The 17,796-nt window shown below is 40.8% G+C and overlaps 1 protein-coding gene across 4 annotated transcripts in view; it reads left to right on the forward strand.

The window, feature by feature from the left end:
• The window catches only part of LOC122982113 (plexin-A1-like), a 265,073-nt gene extending 256,953 nt beyond the window's left edge, over positions 1-8,120 (forward strand). For all 4 annotated transcript variants that reach the window (XM_044351142.1, XM_044351141.1, XM_044351145.1 and 1 more), the window contains 2 exons: positions 517-667; positions 2,065-8,120. In XM_044351142.1, coding sequence (XP_044207077.1) covers positions 517-667; positions 2,065-2,160 — 247 coding nt within the window. In that variant the 3' untranslated portion in view covers positions 2,161-8,120. The remainder of the gene's footprint in view (positions 1-516; positions 668-2,064) is intronic.
• The last annotated feature ends 9,676 nt before the right edge of the window (positions 8,121-17,796 follow it).

Raw genomic sequence — 17,796 nt, forward strand, 5'->3', positions numbered from 1 at the left:
TTCCATCAACGTGGTTCTTATATCCCCGAAACTCAATCACCTCTAACAACTCATTGAAACTGTATTGAAAACTTCCAGCCAGACATAAAGGGAAGAATTCAAATAAAATATAAATCCCAGATGAGGAAAAATCAAAAGACCCTCCCCTGCTCCCCCTAAATATTCAGGCTACTCTCTAAAATTCACAACCCCCCGTTTTTCTGACCTAATAATGTTCATACTGTTCCTTAGTTTCCATGCAGAAAAACTTAAACCCATACAATAGATGCTGTTGAATCACACACAGCCCACTCCTCTCCATTTGTTTGGGGTATTAATGTTACTGAACGTCCAATTTATCCAGTCAAAGTGTCCTTGAGCAAGATATGAAAACATGGAAATGTGAACCATATCAATCCCCCAGTGAGAAAACTGGTCACCAGTTACCACTGTTCACTTTCAGAATATTTAGGTGGAGCTGTGGATGGAATACAAATGGAGTTATATGTAAAACTCTGCTTGTCCTCTTTCTTCTAGGTATTACTCTGATATCTCCCGTATGCCAGCCATCAGTGATCAGGACATGAGTGCCTACCTAGCAGAGCAGTCCCGCCTGCACCTCAGCCAGTTCAACAGCATGTCTGCACTGCACGAGATCTACTCCTACATCATCAAATACAAAGACGAGGTGAGGTTCCACTGGATTTGGAGTAGAATTACTCGCTAGCAGGGTGTGCTGTGTCATGCCCTCCTTTACTTGTCTTGACTAATACCATGAGGTCATTTTAATTCAATTACAATGATAACCTGTCCACATCCGTACAGACTGGAGGGTATTATCACCATTAGGACGCACATTAAGGCATGAGCTTCACACATTATGAAGCTAATGGAGCTTCGTTAAATTTACGTGATTTGTTTCATCTGTGAAGTGGTCAAACTGAGTGACTCACAGCTGATGTGTATCCAAGTAAAGTGCATGGAAGAGTAAAAGTTAGAGTCCATTTGTGGTGACTAGTGAATTCTGTGTGTTTTATTGCTTTTACTGAACTTATACAGTATATTCTATGTGTGTGTGTGTGTGTGTGTGTGTGTGTAAGAGAGGGAAAGAGAAACCTACATGCTAAATGTCCTTTTTATAAGTGGACAGATAATGAAGACTTACACCTGTACTATGTATCATACTCTAACCCATTAAAACACAGCTGAAATGAAAGAAATGTCCCTCCAGCCATTTAATCTTTCATCTCCTTATCCCTCCTTCTCTACATCCTATTATCCTTCTTCCTCTCTATCCTTTTGCTTTTCACTCCCGCAAGTCACCACGGTTCATATCCCGCCCTCCTCCTCTTCCGGTTCTTGACGGACAGCCATATGTCCTCATCAACCTCTGCTTTTCCCCCCAACTTTATCGTGCTTTTATGTGGTGAAAGATAAGTCATCTCAGCCTCTTTCCCTCCCCTTCCTCCTCCTCCTCTCCCTCCATACCAGCAGTATTACAGTAGTCATGCTGGCTGATTGCAGCTGGCTCCATTCAAAGCAACTGCTCCCCTTCATTACAGCCTATTATCCAGATGTAGGCAGCTGCACGGTCCCCATCGCCTCTAACACTTCCTGACCTTACATGTGCACACACATATACATACACACACACACATAAATGTACACAGTGGTGTACATGCTCATATGGACATGCTAATGCACATACAACATTAAGAGAACAGAGAACCATGTACCATATAGACAAAAGCACACACTGTAGCAGCTCCTCCCTCCCTTGTTCATGTTCATTAAGACACCAACACACACACTCCTATACGCACTCAGAGCGGCCATTAACATGACATTACGGACATCCCACTGGCCTCACAACTGCCCCACCAACCCTGTCCATGTTGCCAGCATCAGTTTAAAATGTAATCACTAACAGGGAACCTGAAATTTGCATCAGGACACTCTTTCAATATGGTCAGGGTTAAGGAGAGCATTAGAAACACCCAACGGGCTTCTCTGTGCGCAGTAAGACTGAAATAAGTGATGGTGTGATGATGACGTAGTGTATTCTTCCTCCATATTTGTGTCCAGATCCTGTCAGCGCTACAGAAGGACGAGCAGTCACGCCGGCAGCGGCTACGTGGCAAGCTGGAGCAGGTCATCGACACCATGGCCTTGGCTAGCTGAGGACCAGCCCATCACACGCCTTGGCTAGCGGAGAACTGGCCAACCAACACGCCTTCCCTGACAACCTTTGCCGGCCGTGACATTTTGACCCTCGACATTTGAAGTCTGTCGTCATCACCCTCACAAAACAACAACAAACAGCAGCGGAAAGGACTGCAAGGACACAAGCACCCAGCAGCAGCAGCACACTGGAGAGACAGCAGAGTTTGGAACTGAGGCCCCCGGCTGGGTTGGCTTTTTTTTTTTTTTTTTTTTTTTTTTTTTTTCTTCTTTCTGTGCTGCCAACCCAGAACGACCAAATCAAGCGCACCTTCAGCCTCAGCCGTTATGGACCTCAGCTCAGGAGAGCGTTTATTTTCATCAGGGCCCTCATCACATCTAGAGTCAGACAGGAGCAGCAGTTGGGTACTTTGGCGGCAATCAGGACCGGTACATGCACAGTGGTGAAAAACTCCTCTAGCTGGACACAGAGCTGAAGGAAAGGTACGAGCCTGCAGCCAGAAGCTTTCCACAGCCAAGGCTACGGTTCAGACTGTGAGCCAACAGAAATCCAGGATATATTACTGCGATACTTGATCCTTGTAAGGAATTTCTCTTTTGTGTTGCCGTCCTCCACAGGGAGGTCAGAGGTCAGGGACAGCTACTGAGCAGCAGCCACGGTGCTCGTGGGAATTTAGTTTGTTGCTAAAAGACACTTCAGCAGAGTGGATGCTGCCACTGCAGCGCAACAAGGAGGAAGGACTTTTGTCGGGGAAACTCTTCCTCCAACACTTACAAACAAGCTCTTTTTCAGTTCCATAACTCTGCTTTTGATTTGTTATTGCATTTGAGTCCACCCCCCCCCCCCTCCCAACTGCCTACTCTCCCCAGTGCTGTGCCACTTGTGTTACTGCTGAATTTGCACAACAAAAGCTAAATCAAAAGAGAGAAGATGATATATGAATATATATATATAGATAGATATATAAATACAAACCTTTTCTTTTTAAAACAAATGAAAAGTTGAAAAAAATGTTTTTCCATTGTAATGTACAAAAGATCCGTTTGAGAAGAGGATTTGATATTTCGAAGAAGAAAAACTATGAAAACACAAGGAAAAAGTCGTCCTGTGCCATGTTTTACTTTGAATGTTGTTTAGTGCAAAGAGACTTCTTTTCGTTAGATGAAATGTGCTATGATAAAAATGTTGTCATGCTTAGTGACTGAAAGTGAGAGTATAAAAATAGGTAAATGGCAAAAAATATATATATATTACAGACACTTTCTATATTTCGTGAGGTGTAGGGGCCAGTCATGTGCTTACATGTTTGGCTCTAAAGACAGGACACATGATGTCTGAAAGTCGCCTGTGAGCCAACTGACCTACAGCGCTTTTGTGTTTGTTTTAGAGAAACCAAATACATCGAGGCCTGGTCAGCTCACCAATTTAGTTGAGACAGAACTCATTACTTTGAAGGCCAGCCTCATGCTGTGATAGCAGACTACTATAGAGGCACTAGGCAGCCATTTAAGTCTAATCCTGGCACACCGTGCTCTACGACTTCTTGATCTTGTTTTCTAGACTTTCCCTCTTGTCTGAAACATTTTATAAGGTGTGTCATCCAACATGAAGGCCAGTTTTGGTGTGCAGAAGCAGGTGATCAGTATTGTCTAATTTTTGGCTTTTTTTTCCCAGTCTGCAGTGAAGACAGTGGTTTCATTTTTGAAATGTAAACGTGATATTATGAAAAGATAATGAAATGTAGCTTGAATTATGTGAGTGTTTTTGTACCAGTTGAAGGCCTTTCTCTTTTTTTTCGTTCTGTGGTTTTATGGGGGTAAAAAAAATATGTGCTGCTCAACATTTACTTGCAGTGCTTTAAAAAAACATGCGTTCATAAACAAGGCATTCCTTTCTCTTGCGATTGTACAAGGCTGGTTATAAAGGCTAGAAAAAAAAAAAAAAGATTGAGAAATGTTAAACAAACCAGGTTAATGTATATGTGGCCATCCATCCTGTAAGAGCTTGTGATGAAAGGATGACCACCAGACCAGACACATCAACAACCAGATCACACCAATCAGTTCTACGGATTTCTTTTGATAACAAATGGGAAAAATGCGGTCAGAGAGTAGGTTTAAATGCATCAAATGCATCTCTTGAACAACACGACTTGCCAATGCCTCAAAATCATTTTATGTTTCTTTCTTTTCAACAGTGCTTCCCTAAGATTTTTTTTTCCCTGTGGCAAAGTGGAAAGGCCTCTAACACCATCTGACACTGGAGTCCTCTGTTTCACTCCAGTTCAAATGGCATACAATACAAGCTCTACAGTTGCATCAGGAAACTTACAACCCAGGGCTGTCATGAAATGCCTGACAGATCTCTTTCAAACTGTAGGTTATTATACCCTGTAAGTTATCATTTCTCTTTCCCAAGACCCTATACTAAGACAGTTTGAGCTTTAGGTTGAAAAAAGAAAACTAGGTCTTAAATTCTTGGATTTTTCCATCTTGGTGATGGATCATTGTGATTGCAGAGACTGCAGCTCATCAGAATGATCAAGCAGAGCAAAGGGAAATTTCCAAACATACTTTCCAATACATCAGTTTGCAATGGGACCTGCCGCTATCCTGTTTTATTAATATCCATGGCCTTGTTTTGGCTCATATTGGAGTAGATGGTAATTTTAAACTAGCTGGCACAAAGAATTTCAGGTTCTCTGATGGCACATTCAAGTGATAATTGTTGAGTTATCGCTGTGTAACTGTGTAATGAAAGTGTGATTGTTGTTGGCGTGATCGATGCGTTTCAGTCACTTGAATTGGCTGTTAACTTATGCCTTAGCTACTTTCATTTGTTTCTGTGAGCAGCAGTCCCTTCAGTCTGAGTTACTAAAAAAATTGGAAAACGGTTAGGAAGTTTTGATAAGAATGGGAATGAAATTACCTGAGTTATCATTTCATGTTACAGTGTAACTATGAGGCACTGCTAGCTAGTAGCCACATCATGCTAGCTACTGCAGATGAGATGATTACCTAGCTAACATGCTAGTTTAAAAATTAAGATTAAGTGATCTGAATGACATTTTCCAGCTTATACCTGCATAGAGATGAACAATATAACTATATTCCGTACAGCTGGGATGACAAGTTGTTATATATGTCACTGTATGGAAAAACACATGATGACAAATTCAGACTTGGTAACACACAAACTTTAACAATTTTTATTTTTTTTCAAACGGCCACTTCCATCTTTGTCCTTTTACATTGTCAGGATGTTAACAATGTTTTAAATATAATAACCAGACCTGTACCAAACCTCATGCCACAAAGCCAAACATATATGGCTGCTGTCAAGTGAAAACCCTTTCGTCCGCCTTTGTTAAAGACTAAACGATACATCGTCCTTGATAGATTGAGGATGTTTTATGAAACCTTTGAAAATCCAGTGTACATTCTAGTTTGAGATATTAGGTTGCAGTTCATACTAAGACACAGTGTTTCCATCTGACAGCATGAATATGTGTCTGGATAGAATGAAACGTACTGTATGTGTTTCAATACTTGAACCACTGATCTACACAGGGTAAAACAACATACAGGGCGGCTGACCAAAGCTTTATTCATCCACATCTGGAGAACAACTCCGTGACAAGAGATTATCTTTGACGCATCCGCCTTTCAGTTCTTCCACAAAATGATTTGGTTATTGTCCTTTACATATCCCCTCATTGAAGGTATTTAGTGTTTGTCTTTATGCTTGATGAATGGAAAAAAATTGAGGCAATGTTACTTTCATGTACAGGCACTCATTAACAGACTGTTCAATTTGAATAAGGATGTGGACCACTGCATTGATGTCTGCTATTGACTTGCTCAATTGTTCTTGTGGTGAAGATTTGTAAAGATGATATTAGACATGTGAAAAAAGTAATGAGGCTTAGCTCGCAAACTGCTAGGATCACTATTTAGAGTGTGAAAAGAAAAAGTTGAGCAAGATGGTGAGATGAGGCCCACTTAGTCTCTGATGCTTTTGTTTCCCAGTTTTGCTTCTTGTTCTCTGCTTCACCACTTGTTGGGGTAAAAGATGAAAAGACTTGGGCAAGGCAGAGGAAGTGCTTTGAAGGCCATGGTACCGCTTCATTTTCCATTCCGTTGCATCTGTGGCGTTCAGCTTTTCCACATAGAGGAAGACAAGGATGCAGGAGGGAGGAGGAGGGTGGAGCGAGAGAAGAAAGGAGGTGGAGGGAGAGATTCTCTCGGCGATTGACCGACGCAGAACTGTTTACTGTGCCTTGTCAGCCTCTTCCCAGACTGAAAATGATTTATTTTTCAAAGATATTTCAAGAGTAGGATTCAAGGTCGGTGTCAAAAATTGGACAAAGAAATATATGTCAATATGCATTTTGACAACATAATTTCAGATGTATTTTGAATCTTTTGTGAAATATTAGATCTGAGAGGACTGATACCAATCTCATGTCTGTGTGTTAAGAGCAGAGCTGGAGTCAGGATGTGTTTAACCTAGCTTTGCATTTAAAAGGTAAGAGCCAGCCTGAAAAAATAACCTTCCATCACCTGACTGAGCAAACTAAGTAACAATTTGTTTCTCATTTATTTAACCTGTAAATGAACAGAAACGTAAAAACAACAAATTGTAGTTTAAGGGAGAATAACATGCTAAAAATACTGGATGCTGCACACAGTGGCTATAAAGAAAAAGCTCCTATACAACTCCCTGCAAAATCATAAATTGTTATTCATTTTCATTATTGTATGGGTTAAAAAACATCCATTGTGTCTATAAATCAGCTTTACAATTGTTGGTAGGTTTATTTTCCCACTTTGCTTCACTCATTTTCTTTTAGTATGAGTTGTCATGTACAATCAGTCATTAAGTCAGCTTTAGAATTATTGATGGGTGATTTTTCACTTTGCCTTTTCACCTTCCAGTTTTGATGCTAAGCTAGGCTAACCACGTCCTGACTCCACCTCTGTACAACACATAGACACAAAGCACTAAATTTCCCAAAAAGCTGAACTCAAACAAATCGTTCGATATTTTGGGAAATACGCTTATTCTTGTTCTTTCTGAGAGTTACGTGATAATAAACGACAGCCGGCAGGGAGTCTGTTTCTTAAGTATGAAGCTGGAGCCAGGAAGTAGTTAGCTTCGCTTAGCTTAGCATTAAACAAATAAGACATAACATTTTAATTAGTGAATTTTAGAGACTTCTTTCCCCCTGCTACCAGTCTTCATGCTAAGCTAAGCTAATCATCTCCTGGCTCCAGTTTCATAGTAGGCAAACAGGCATGAAAGTGGTTGATCCTCTTAGCTAACCTTTAGTTAAAAAAAAAAAGCAAATAAGTCTATCTCCCAAAATGTTGAACGACTCCTTTAAAGTTGTCAACTGCAAATAGAAAAAAAAAAATGTTTCCAGTAACCCATGCCATGTTCTGTAATTTCTGAAAGACATCTCTAAATCTATTCTTAAGTATATATGAGATGTACTTATGGGTTGCACCCTCCAACATGACACCTCCTCAGACCCATAAAGAGAATCACCACCGCACAACCTTAATACTTCCCCCTCATCTGCCTTTTTTGATCACCCTCCCCCCCCTCCAACAGCAACACTCACAGTTTTCTCATCGCTCGAGTTCCAACTCTCCAGCTTCCTCACCTGCTGAGTTCACTTTGATTAAAGTACATTTCAGAGAAGAAGCATGGGACGTAAAATACCTTCACATAAAGATTAAAGAGGAGAGAGGTAGAAAGAGAAAAAAAAATACCTTAAAGAGTTTTAATACTTTATGAATTCTGATACCTTTTTAAGAGTTTCAGACTTGAAGCTGCTGTGACAGGTTTTGGCTGTTTCACGCCCGTGTAAATATCCTGCTCTTTCCTATTTTGCAGATTTATTACGTGTAAATAGACACGCATCAAGGAGAGATTAAACATGTTTTTTGCTAAATCTGGCTCGTCTGATGTTTTCATTTCCCTTCCCCCGTCCCTGCATATCCTCTAAGTTGTGGGTTTGAAAGTTGTAACAAGTTTTTAGGTTTATCTCAAGTGCACGTCACCACAAAAGAACTTGGAAGATCAAAAGGCAGCACATACTGTACGAGACGTTAATATCATTGTGCTCTTATGTATTCTGGTAAAACAGTGTTTTTACCGCAGTGATGCTGGTTTGGATGTTGACGAAGATTAGAAAGAAAATGATTAGTTTTCACTCTTCAGATTTTACTGTCAGGAATCCTTTCCTCGAGTGAGCCAGGAAGACTCAAAGCTCGGTTTCAGGAGTACAATCACCCAGCCATATCCACTCACTTTCCCATTCATGTGAAAAGACTGAAATTGCCCTGTTGAGTGCCAGACCAGTGAATCCTTAAACGACACTGTCAGATACGAGCGCCGTGTAGCAGTAATGATGTGATAGAAAATGCGCTCCAGATTCTCTGTGTTTCATTGATTTTGCGTATACTGTAAATTTTTCAAAGTGGCTAGATCATCTATCTGAAAAAATACAATATGTCTGACAGTATGGTTCCCTCACTACAGAAAATGAGGAGAAAAAAAAAAAACCCAGCAAGATACAGTATGGATGGGTGATGTAAGGCGTACTTCTCTTCCTTTGTTCATTGTCACATTTTCTATATTTGTCTCTTTCCATGTTCTCCTCTTTCATCACCGGCTCTCATTCTGCTCATCAAACAATATCAAAACGGATCAAGTCCTGTTCTCCCCTCACGTCTTGCACGCCATCCATTACCAGTTTTAAAATGTAACATTTAAAAGCCCTCCTCTCTTGGGAGCGAGAGGATTTGACAGGCATGCCATCAATCAAATTAAAAAGCCCATTACGAAAACATAAAGAGGAGAGATTCAGACCTCCGGAGAGAATCTGACCTGGATATCACAGACACCTCGTCTTTGTTCTGAATGGGATTGACCTCTCTTTATTATCCTAAGTGCTTCTTTTTTTCATTCTTTCCTCCACCTGTGGGGCCATTCCAGACTCTGTCTCTTATTTCTTCCTCTGCACGGCGAGGCTTAAAGCTGAGGATGGATAGAAGGCAGATTGTAGCGTTTTTAATTATTTCTCTTTTCTACCTTTTGTCCCCCCCACATCCCCAATCAATCTTTCTTCTCTTTACTATCTCTAAAAATCCCTCCTTTCTTCCCTCTACCTACCACAGTCCTTTAGAGAGGCAGACCCAGTGAGTGTCCTTAGGAGTTTCTTTCCCACTCCTCTTCTTCATCTCCATCCTCTACTTTAATTTGCCTCTTGCATATTATTTGGCTTCCCTGCTGTAGCACTTGTCACAGTAGGTAGAGCACAGCAGTGCTTAGATAAAGCTACAGGCTGTACACACTCACGCAGACAGCAGACACCACCTCCCATCGCCTGAAGCCCCTCTGTCTGGCTATGTGTTCAAATATCTCAGGGCATCAGATTACCATGTTTGAATTGCGCTTGTTGTGAAAAATCACTCTCCCTCTCTTTTATTTTCCTCTTCGCTCTCTTTTTTTTTGTGTCTGGAGGCTTTTCTGGCAATTCAATCACCCCAACCACTCTCAACACAAACACTCACCCCGTCCTCCAAGATGCCCCGACTCATAATAAACGACAAAGTCACATTGGCTTTGGCCCCCACGCAGCCGACTCTCAGCTGGAGATTAAACTGCGATAAGACTCTTCTGTTTCCCCAGAGAGGAGAAGAGGATAACAGAGGGATGAGGAGTGGGGGGGAGGGGAGAAAGATAAGAGAAAAAGCAACAAGAGGAAAGAAGGACAGAAAGGGGAAAAGTGAAGAAAAGGGAAAGCAGGAGAGAGAGTTGACTTTGGTTGTCTCGGAGGAGGCAGGCGGTTAATACTGCTTGGCTGAGATCTCGTTCATTCTGTCTTTATGAAGCCCCAATAAATGACGGCCAGCAGGGGAAATAAAATGATAGCGCAGAATCAGGGCAGCAGATAGAGTCACGTCTGCCTTGGCTGCTTCCTCTCTGTCGAAGCTGAATGAAATGCAGGGCTAGACTGTGACTGTGTGGGCATGTCTGGATGTGCTTTAGAACAAACAAACCAAAAGTAAGTAAGCTTTATACATTTAAGGAATCAATGATCAATAGTGACGTAATAGTGATTAAGCTTACAGACTTTTTTTTTTTTATAGTTTTGTTTTTTTTGTTTGTTTTTTTTTAAATATCAATTGTGATTGTAGTGTGCTATGATGTAAACTTCTATGACCTCATCATCCTTCCTTTGGCACTGAACATTGTAATTTGATGTGAAACACAAGAAAGAGAATTACCAGCTATTAAAGTCATTCTGAAGGATACTGTGCTGGCGTTTACCCATTTCACAGTTTTTTAAATTGGTCACAAATAACAAGTAGCCTAGATCTCCCATAAGACACTTTATTATTCTACCTTTTGGGCTATGCTAGCAGCAAGGCTGGTGGATGGCAATGTTGTTTCTCCAGTCTGTCAGTTGGTCCATGACTTTGGTCCGCGCTGAAATATCTCAATAACTCTTGGATTGCCCTAAAATTTTGTGCAAACATTCACGGTCCTCACAGAATGAATTGTAAGAATTCATTCTGTGAAATGAAATGTGAGTGAAATGTCTCAACAACTATTGAATGGATTGCCAAAAAAATTGACACAGACATTCATGTTACCCTCAGGATGAATTGTATGAGTTATTATAATAATTTCCTGTCTAACGCCCTCATGACATCAAAATTGTAATTTATCCAATATTTTGGTTTTAGACCAAATATCTACAAAACTAATAATGTTCCCGTCAGCCTCAGCTGTACTCTGCATTTAGACCTGATGTGCCAGTATCAAATTTTCACACTATGATTGTTGCAGGTAAAAATGTCACAGTAAATGGTATTATCACAATTATCATCAATGTGTCCTGAATTCCTACTATTCACATTCACGTTCACATTGATTTTATTCACTGAACGGTGGTCTATATGTTACATTTTTGTTGGACTCAATAAGAAATCACATAAAAATCAGTTTAAACTGTAATGTGTGATATGTGCAATCTCAATGCACATATATCAGTCAGGTAAAATGCAGCTCTTTCTCACAGAACGTTATGACTGAAAACTCATAAGACAGCCACGCTTCAGTGGCTTGGCAACTAATGTTAATATAGAAAGTCATGCACAGGGTAGCCAGAGCTCAACAGACAGGAGCCTGGTTCTATGTGCTGCGGTTATTCTGCCTCCGTTTGAACAGAAGAAAGTGCCGTCTTTGTAGTTAAATAAAAATAAAACTGCTAATGAAGGCATGTTCATGGTGTCCTCTGAAAACTACAATAATAGCGGTAATGGAAATGGTTGGCATTACAGTCAGAATGTTTCACCACGGTATATTGTAAAAACAGTATACCACCACATCTCTAGTTCTGATTAGCATACTGATACACAAAACTAAGATGGTGAACATGACAAATATCATACCAGCTAAATATCAGCATTGTCATTGTGAGCATGTTAGCATTTAGGTCAAAGCATCACTGTGTTTAAATGTAGCCTTCACAGAGTATGGCTATAGACTCTTAGTCTGTGTCCGAAATTACTCCTTATTTACTATATAGTACACTAGATTTATCCTCTGCCATTTTATTTGAGTGACCAAATTCTGAATGTGAAAATATATCCACTATCAGAAAGTCCACAATGGACCAAAAAAGTAATGTCCATGGCATGTACACTACTACTTTCTGCAAACAATCTCACAGTATAATGTGTCACATTTTATAGATGTGAAAATGACCGTTGTGCAACTCTGTTGTGTCAATAGACATTATATAGAGAGTAGTGAATGAGTGAATGAGGGAGTGATTTTGCACACAACCTTAGTCTTGTTACTGTTTGACTGACTAGGGAGGTTACAGTTAGCAAATGTTTGCTAGGTCTACCTAAAGAACTACTGGATAATATATGCAGTATAATTTTTCACTATAGAAATGATTGTCGTCACACCCTTAGCTTCATATAATCTCATTAAGTAATTTAATTGAGTGTTTCTCTTTCTGAATGGGATCTCTTACACACATGGGCCTTAGTTCATACTGTGTACATGCATGCAAATGCAGTTTTACCAAAGGGTTCTCCACCAGCTATCCCTATTACTGTCCGAAAAGAATAAAAAAGAAAAGCTATTGAAGTGACTGAACACCGTTAAAATGGACTTTTATTGCACTGGGTTAGATCAATGAATTCCAGAATAGCATCCATGAGGGAGTTCCTATAATACTCGAGGTCTGATTGTAAGTGCTTCTCTGGCAAGTGGCGACTGATAGACCACCGGAGCCGATGAAAAGCAAATGTGGCATTAGAAATTCAGCTTGTAGTTCAGCTCAGGCTATTTTCACCAACTCGAACCCCCTGCCTGCTTTGCTCCTCGCCATCCCTGCAGGAGCTCACTTCACCTTTCCTCTCACCAGCCGCCAAACCATCCTCACACTTTCATCTCTCTCTGTGCCTCAGCAGGATGGACGAATGCTCAGGAGAGCGGACAGAGGAGAACAAACCCAACTAGATAAACTAGTCATCTTAGAACACCACCCCCCGACTCTCTCACCCCTCCATCCCCTTCTGTCACTCTTCTACTTCCCCTGTCATCCTTTTATCTCCTCCGACCTCTCATCCACCCCCTTCCTCTCTACCGTCTTCTCTCTCCCCCACGCTCCTGCTCTCTCTCTCTCTCTCTCTCTCTGTATCACTTATGGCTTGGCTGCAGGCAGTGCTGCAATATTTGAAGCAGCATGGGGCTTGAGGAGTCATCTGGTACTAAGCAGTGCTAAGCCCAGCTTCCGAAAAGTACTTGGTCTGGAAAGGTTTACAGAGAACATCAGATGATATAGCAGTAAAGCTGAGTACTTGGCCTCAGACACCTCAAGCCAAGGAGTGCTGAGATAACTGAGCTAACAAAAATTTGATCAGAGATGATTTTAGGGTTAAGATGGACTACGCACTCAGACTTCAGATTCAAAGCACCATGAAGTTCAAAAGCCAAATATTTGAGGCTGAGATGCTTCACTCATCCATACTGAGGCACAAACTTTGAGAGAGTTTGTTCAAATTTGTTTTGATTGTTTTTAATTAAATGAACTGACATCACATCAGATGTGATCTTCAGTGAGCAGGTTCCTGGTCAATGACTATGACCCCTTCCCACTCGATCTACACATCTGACTTTGACATCAGATCTGTCCCACATTATCACTTCCTGCCATATTCTGTAGGTTATATATATATATATATATATATATATATATATCTTGTCCACTCCATTTATGTACATGAAGACCTCAATAGTAAACATTAAGTAGAATTATCACCTTTCTGACAATGTAAAACTGACAATGTATAAGCTTCATAAAAGTAGAAATTATGGCAGAGCTGTTGTATTGGTTTGCATTAAACTGCACATGTGTACGTAATTAAGTGACCCTTGACTTTCCCATGCAAGTGACTTAGGCTAATTAGAGTTTTAATTATGAGCTTCACAACCTTATGTTATAATTGTGGCTGCCATCAGGAGGCGCTGCTGCACACAGGGAGTAACATTGGTGAAAGGCCACAGAAACAAGAGGAAACGGACTTAGGTCTACTAATATCACTGAGGAGGGCAGTAACAAGTCGGGGGATGAAGACAGCGTGGAAGTTGAAGTAACAATGACATGGTGACTGTGGTTCTGGGCTAGCGCTGATGCTAGCTAGCCCTGCTACTGATGGCCGCCATGATGGCCGCCATGATGGCCGCCCCACAACAACAAACTTGCGCAACCAGCGAGTTTAACTACTGCGCAGGTGTTAACGCGCGTTTTTCATGTCGGTGTAACCTGAAGAACTCAAATGAAGATGGACCAGGTCTTCATCATTTCTTGGATAAAATAGAGCTGCTCAGTGCCCCGGACTTTGCATGGTGGTGGATGCTTTTGCAGAGAGGAGGAATAAACACCTGTTTCCAGGTAAGAAGGCTTGTTTTGTTTTGGCGTGTTGATGTTTGCTGATGTCATGAGCAGTGACGCAGTCATGAATGCTTCTCTAAACTAATGTGTACAGCCAGTCGGGTTCATAGAGGTAGCAGACTGGTGAATTTGGATGGATAATAAAGCATTTTGTTTTAAATTTACTAGTGAAAGACAACAGTAGTTGTATGGACAGTGATTCCCTTGTGTGAATAACCAGAACAAGTAGCTGTGTCTGATTTACAGATGTAATAAAATCATGTAGCTAACTAGTGACACATGCAGGAGCTCGTGAATGAGAATTTCTTAACATTACATTACAGCCAGATACACATAACGTGTATTTGCACTAAAAATCTCATTTGCGTGTTTTCTGTTGGCAAACAGCAAATAATCCATATAGACTACAACTATTGAGGGCTAGGTTTGCCTCCAGTTTACAGGCCTCTGTGTTCCTTCTGCTTGATTTAACCACCTTTAGAGAGACGTTCACTGCAGAGATGAAGGAGACCAGAGAAACTGTAGTTTGTGTGAAAGTTTGCATTTCTGCAAAAGTGAATGATTCATGTTTCTTGTTGTATGGCTATTCAATTACAGTGTACGTTTTCAGGGACTATTGACATTCAAATTGTGTGAACACTCAGTGGTTCACACAAAGCTTTACTATTACAGTTAGAAGGCCAACATCTTGCTATGAAATGTAGCACTTAGTAGGCTATTACTTATAAAGTCAAGAGCTAATTTGTAAACAGATTATCAAATATCATTTCTACTATCTGTTATCTGATACCTGTTGAAAAGTGCTGGTTGGCCAGCAGTATGTACCCTGAGAGATTGTGGGTTAGTTAAATACCTTAAAGGGAGAGTTCAGTGGAGTTGTATGAGGTAGGTATCCATAGTCATTGTATTACCTGCAGTACATTTGGGTCGGCATGCTCCCAGTTTAGAGAAGCAGACAGGAGTACCGGCACGTAAGCTAAGCTATGTACTGCTGTGGACGGGCCAGCAGCAAAACGTATTTTAGCCACCTAAAAAAAATCAATATCAGTTTAAGTGCACGCTATATTTTGAAAATTTTCACCGCTTTACCTTGCTGTCAGACAGCCTTTTCCTTTGGCACTACAACCGTAGAACTTCATCTTTGATTTTATGAATAATAATGTTTGTATAAAATTTCTATGATTGCCATTCAAAACAGTGAGACTGTTCTCCCGAGTCACTGATGACAACAGTTAGGCTACTGCTGCTGGTAGATCTGTTGTAATACATTTTATTCCTACCTCCTCTAAATAAATGTTAAAGGTTCTATATGTATTAATCCTAAATTCCTTCTCATTAGTGACACCTGTGGACATTAAATAAGTTGTAATCAACATCCTGGAGCTCACGCTCGCATTTTCTATTGAGGTGGCCGGAGACTATTGCAGGTGATGTCTTTTTCCTCGCTTACACTTCACATAATTACATAAAAGATCTCTGATGTTTTGCACCGTGTTTCAGCAAAGGCTCAGTAAGCTGTGGCTGGGGAGCAACTGGCTCTGGTTTTGTTGTGAAATGTACGTTTATTACCACCTTTGGACTACCAACAGAAAAAACAAAAGGGGTAAGCTATGTTTTACTATCGCTCTGGAGCTTATTTTGTGCTCCTTTGTTGTGGAAATAATGTCGTTTCAGCTGTGTGTGTGTGACTTGTCATTGCAGGGGTGTTTTGTTGTGAATTGTGTAGTGGTTGATGGAGGCAGCTAGCTGTTTTATTAGCTGGAGAACTAATATCTTCTAGTCGGATAGCGCAGTTTTTGTTGTGTCGTTATGCCGGTCGTTTGTTGATGTTAGCGGGAGAGAGGCAAGGCACTCAGGAGCACGCAAAAATGTCACTTCCATTGGACTTTCACAGAAAATCCAGCTCAAGACCCTCACATAGAAATCAGTCCATAGGCTGTTTCAGACAACCGAGAACGTTACTACCCATCATTGGCAATAAAAAACAATTAATACATGTAAATTGCCTCACAATTCTACATATGGAACCTTTAAATGATGGTTTCTCCCTGTATCTCAGTAGCTGCTCTTTTTAGCGCAAACTCTTCATTCTGTATTTATGTTGTCCCTCAAAGTTTGATTTTAGGCCTCATATTCTTTTCCCTCCATGTTTTAGCTTTAGGAAACATTATGTCCAACCATGGTACAGCACACCATATGACGACGACTCAGCGCTAGGCTATAGATCACTAGCTGTAGAGAAAGACTTGTGTGCGGACAAATCTGAGATTAAATACAATTGTGAAGGCTGGTTCACTCTTATTTTTTTTAGTCTCAACTGTTAAGCCTGCCTCATGTCCAAACATGTCCTTGTTTGTTCTATTTTTAGCCTGTCTGCAGTGAGTGATCTCAGGAATGATTTTGCAGATTAGCTTTGAGGCTGCTGTTGGACTAGCACCAAGTTACATCGTGAGCCCTTTGGCAGCCAAGAATCCCTGGGCAGCATCCTTTTTAGTATCTTAAAAATCTCGGCTGAAAGCAAGGGTGATGAAACCTTCTCAGTAAGGACATAAGCACTGTAGAAAAGGCTTCCTGGAGAGTGCCACACTAGCTGCCACAGTCTTTTCTCTCTCAAAACTGGTAGTGCAGAAATGAATCGTGTTGATTTCCTCACAACTTGCTGCCGGAGCATTACTTACAGCTTCTGACATCTGAAAAGATAAGTGAATACATTTTCCACAGAAATTCACTCAGTGGTGGAGTAAAAATGATGCATTATTTGTGGGACTTGTATGGAAACAACTTCATTTCCTTTCTTTTCCCCTCAAGTAGACATATCAAGACAATTACGTGATTTGACTTATTGTACGATATGCATGATATATGGGCATGACCTTGATCATTTCTGCTGACCTTCATATCGCCCATTGTGTTTACATGCATGTTTGTTTATATAAGTCACCAACATTTTAGCCAACATGATGCCAGAATAAACGGCATCATTTATTTTGTGTGGTCTATTTGAGACAAATATTCTGTCTACCTGTTTCAGCAGGTTGTTTCCAGAAGGTTTCAGCATTTTGAAAATAAATAAATAATAACAATAATAATAAATAAATAATCCAGTTTTCACTAACCACCGCTAAGGCAAAACCCAGTACATAGGGTTAGGGATGGGTATTGTTAGGATTTTATTGATATTGATATCGATACTGATACTGCTTATCAATAGCGATACTTATTGATGCTCTTATTGATACTACTCTTCTTAAAAAAATAAAGACGTGACATGAAAAGATGTGAGAAAGCTTCAACTGTTACTTTATTACTTCATTTTTTTATTACAAATTACCAAAGAACTACAGTCCTTGAGCTGCTCAGAAGCTAACGCCTAAATTCCACCAGACGCGTGTGCTCTGCGTTCCGGCTCTGACGCGGCCGCCTGAGCTGATCGCGGCCACTCTAGTCAATGCTTGTGATGCCACCGGAGCACCGCAGCGCGTTTCAGAAGCATCCCAGAAGCGGCTCTCCGCTCCGATGTGCTAAAGATAGGCGCCTCGTCTATTTTTAACAGAGGCCGCGTCAAGCAGCACAGAGCAGATCGAGCCGGGCAGGAAGTCAGACACAGAAACAGCATTGAGCATCTGGTCAATTTTCAAAATAAAAC

This window comes from Thunnus albacares, chromosome 5 (assembly GCF_914725855.1).
Source record: "Thunnus albacares chromosome 5, fThuAlb1.1, whole genome shotgun sequence".
Classification (NCBI taxonomy): domain Eukaryota; kingdom Metazoa; phylum Chordata; class Actinopteri; order Scombriformes; family Scombridae; genus Thunnus; species Thunnus albacares.